A 4,557-nucleotide genomic window follows, 5' to 3' on the forward strand; every position below is an offset into this window, starting at 1 on the left:
ATTGATGAACAAGATGTTCGCGCACCAAATTGGCAGAAACATGCAGGTTTACGTAAATGATATGTTGGTAAAAATCGTGCGGGTGTCTGATCACCTAAAGGACCTCCAGGAGACTTTCAATACTCTTCGGTCATACAAAATGAAGTTGAATCCGAACAAATGCGCGTTCGGAGTAACCGTAGGAAAATTCTTGGGATTTATGGTATCCTAGAGGGGCATTAAAGTCAACCCAGAGAAAGTAAAGGCGATCATGGAACTATCTCCTCCAAGGACGGTAAAGGAAGTACAAAGCCTAACCGGGAAGATAGCAGCCTTGAACAGGTTCGTATTAAGAGCGACGGACAAATGCCTCCCATTCTTCCGCACACTGAAGAGATCATTCGAATGGACAGACGAGTGCCAAAAGGCATTTGAAGAGTTAAAGATGTATCTCTCCGCTCCACCGTTGCTCAGCCCATCTATGCCGGGGGAAGAATTGTTCCTGTACCTTGCCGTTTCCTCAGCCGCGGCAGTGCAGCTCTCATTAGAGAAGAAGGAAAGGTACAAAAGCCCGTGTACTTTATAAGCCGGGCATTGAGAGGAGCAGAAGAGAGGTACCCTCAGTTGGAAAAACTTGTGTTTGCTCTCGTGACTGTGGCTCGGAAGCTCAAACCATACTTTCAAGCGCATACCATAAATGTCCTGACAGATAAACCCTTACGAAGAGCAATGAGTAGTCCCGAAGCTGCTAGACGGATGGCGCTATGGGCAATCGAGCTGAGTGAGTTCGATATCTGATATCAACCACGGGCAACAGTGAAAGGACAGATATTGGCAGACTTCGTTGCTAAATTCACTACCGCAAAGGATCAAGGGGTAGAAGAGACGCCCATATGGAGAGTTCATACAGACGGATCTTCCAATAAGCATACTGGAGGTGTTGGAATTGTACTCCACACCCCGGAAGGAGACAAGATCGAATGCATGATCCGTCTGGACTTCGTTACTACTAACAACGAAGCAGAATACGAGGCCTTGGTAGCGGGATTGGACCTTGCAATAGCGGCAGGAGCTAAGAGTGCGGTCGTCTACTCCGATTCTCAAATCGTGGCCAGTCAGATTAATGGGAGCTATGATTGCAAGAATGAAATGATGAAAAGGTATCTTGAGGAAGTGAAGGGTCGAACAAATAACCTCCAATTCAAGATGATTCAAATCCCAAGGGAGGAGAACCAAGAAGTCGACCGATTCGCAAAGACAGCTTCGGCCGAACCCATGATCATCCCTAAACAGGTATTGTCCTTCGTCCAACTCTTATCATTATTAGATGACATTAGCATGCAGGAGGTAAGCAATGAGCATTGTTGGACGGATCCAATAGTGGTGTATCTCAAGGAAAGCAAGCTACCCGAAAATAAAGAGGACGCATGGAAGTTGAAGGTTAAAACTGCCCGGTTCGTTTTGATTAAAGACGTCCTATGCAAAAGAGGATTCTCCCGACCATATCTAAGATGCCTCGGCCCCGAAGAAGCGGACTATGTAATGAGAGAGATCCATGAAGGAGTTTGTGGAAACCATTCTGGATCAAGGTCTTTAGTGCACAAGCTACTCCGAGTAGGATACTACTGGCCAACAATGCAGAAGGATGCCCACACGTACGTTAGAGCTTGCGACAAGTGTCAACGATTTGGCAATTTCATAAGGCAGCCAACGGAAGAACTTACCCCTATGACGGCCCCATGGCCGTTTGCACAATGAGGGTTAGACATCATGGGTCCGTTCCTAACAGCGGTGAGGCAGTTGAAGTTCTTGGTGGTTGGTATGTCACTTCACCAAATGGGTGGAAGTAGAGGCTCTGGCCACTATCACAGAGAAGAACATCTGTAGTTTTGTATGGAGAAGTATTATTTGTAGGTATGGAATTTTGAGGGTGCTCGTTTCGGACAATGGGAAACAATTCGACAACGACGCATTCAGAGATTTTTGTTCCCAGCTTGAGATCAAGAATCACTACTCATCACCCGCCCACCCGCAGGCCAACGAACAGGTTGAAGTCACGAAACCGGTTATTGCTTAAAATTCTCAAGACCCGACTCGAGGGGGCAAAGGGCATATGGCCAGACGAATTACCAAGTGTTTTATGGGCATACAGGACAACGGCGAGAACACCGACAGGGGAAACACCGTTTCAATTGGCTTATGGTAGTGAGGCTCTCATACCGGTAGAGGTAGGGTTAACAAGATACCGCGTGGAGAATTACGATAAGAGCAAGAATGACGAAGCTTTGCGTTTACAGCTTGACCTTGTGGACGAAGTCAGGGCTGCAGCTGCACAGAGATTAGCGCGATACCAAGACCTGATGGCAAAGCATTACAACTCCAAGGTTAGGCACAGGGATTTCCAGGTGGGAGATCTAGTCCTAAGAATAGTACTCGGCGCAACAAAGGATGTCTCCCAAGGAAAACTGGGTCCTAACTGGGAAGGACCATAAAAGATCACCTCATGGCATAGGAAGGGAACGTACTACTTCGAAACACTAGACGGAAGAAAGCTGAGTCATCTTTGGAACACGGAGCATCTGAAAAAATACTACCAGTAGACAATGGGCAAAAGACAACAGCAGCATTTACCTCCTCATTTCTAGTTTATTTAGTCATGATTTTTGCTTCCTAAAGACAAAGTTTTTTTTTTTTAATTATTTTCTATGAACAATAGTTTACCAGTCCATTATAATAAGAGGAGTTTTATTCAGAAACGCATGTTTTGCTCAAAATCTACTAAGTCCACACAGTAGACAGATCATCCAAAAAGGAAAATGTTGTCCACATAGTGGACGAATCATCCAAAAAGGATAAAAATATTTTAGGTCCACATAGTGGACGGATAATCCAATAAGGATAAAAATAGTCCACATAGTGGACGGATCATCCAAAAGGATGAAAATATGTAGTCCACATAGTGGATGGATAATCCAAAAAGGATAAAAATATGTTCAGTCCACATAGTGGACGGATCATCCTACAAAGATGAAAAATAATCCACATAGTGGAAGAATAATCCAATAAGAATAAAAAATAGTCCACAAAATGGACGGATCATCCTACAAGAACGAAAAATAGTCCACATTGTGGACGGATAATCCAATAAGGATAAAAATAGTCCACATAGTGGACGGATCATCTAAAAGGACAAAAAAAAAAAAAAAAACAACAGACGGATCATCCTAAAAGGATGACGAATAGTCCTCAGAGTGGACGGATAACCCAAGGCGGACAGAGATATACAGTCCACATAGTGGACAAATCCTTAAAAAGATAAAAATATACAAAGTCCAAAAAGTAAACAGATCATCCTCTTAAGGATAATGTATCTCAAATTGAGAGATGGACGAACCTCACAGGTAAAAGATATCTTAATCACAATTGAACGGACCTTTGCGACATGATCTGATTATCTATCGTACAAGCAATAAATTAAAAAATGCACGACGGATAGAAGCAAGCGAATAAGCTAGTTAAATCTTACAAGAGGAAATATGTTCACAAAAAAATTGTGACGGTTCAACAAAACAAATTACGACGGTTAAAATTTTGTCCTTTGATGAAGCAGTATCTCGTTGATTTGCTTGGATTCGTCCAGACGGCTCCTGAAAGTACTCTGACGAACCTGTGGGAGCAGGAATTTACTCAAGTGGTCACCGGTGTGGTGCCTGCCACAACGCCTCCGATGATAAAGTCAGTATCGAAGAAGATAATGATTGAAATACCAGAAAAAATGATTCAGGTGGTGATGTTGTTTATTATGTACCTTGTATTGGTGTTGTGAGGGTTTTATATACCCTTGGGGATTTTAGCCGTTGGAGTGTTAATGACTCCCTGATAACGTCTCTGGTGGAGTTATGGACTTTAATGCGTTCCCATCGGTTCGTCCAGCTGGTCTTGTAACGGTTGGAGCTTTATTGGCAGCATTGAATGGGATTAATTCCTTTTGATGACACGGATACTGGTCATGTTCGTCCGTGAAGGCAACTTCGTCTATAATTATCCTCGTCAGTTCCGTATTCGTCAGTACCATCAAATGCCCCCGGGCTTTATGGTCGTCAGTGACAATCGTGGAAGCCGAACAGTTTTTTTTTTCTTTGCAAGTATCTGATTTTTGTTTTTTTTTTTTTTTTGTGGTTCTCCCTGTTTGTTTCTCCCTTCTTTCTGTGGGAATTTTAGTATTCTTCTTTTTAGACTGGAAGTTCATGGTCAGTAATTTAGAGGTTAGGGAAACCTGTCCTTCAATTTCTTTTCTTTTTGCTCGCTTAGGGGGGTCATTAGGTGCTTTCCCCAATTTGAGGGGCTTTGTTTCTGAGGGTAGCAGTTTAGGTGTTGTTTTGGGTGATTTATTCCCATTGCTTCGAGAGTCCGTCGATTGGTTTGAAGATTTGGTGAAGAAGCTTCAGTTGATGTCAGAGGTTAGGTCTAGTGACCTCGATACTGGGTTGTCGTCTAGCGACGATCCTATGGAGGGAGATACGGCCGTCTCGACTTTTAGAGAGGTTAGGGCTTTCCATGCCCTCATGGAGCCGTGCG

The 4,557-nt window shown here is 43.5% G+C and overlaps 1 protein-coding gene across 1 annotated transcript; it reads left to right on the forward strand.

The window, feature by feature from the left end:
• The first annotated feature begins 424 nt into the window (after positions 1-424).
• On the forward strand, positions 425-2,471 carry LOC142606457 (uncharacterized). The gene is made up of 2 exons (XM_075777805.1): positions 425-540; positions 2,132-2,471. Exons 1-2 carry the CDS (start codon positions 425-427, stop codon positions 2,469-2,471), a joined length of 456 nt encoding a protein of 151 aa, XP_075633920.1.
• The last annotated feature ends 2,086 nt before the right edge of the window (positions 2,472-4,557 follow it).

The sequence above is a fragment of the Castanea sativa genome, chromosome 8, assembly GCF_040712315.1.
Source record: "Castanea sativa cultivar Marrone di Chiusa Pesio chromosome 8, ASM4071231v1".
NCBI lineage: Eukaryota > Viridiplantae > Streptophyta > Magnoliopsida > Fagales > Fagaceae > Castanea > Castanea sativa.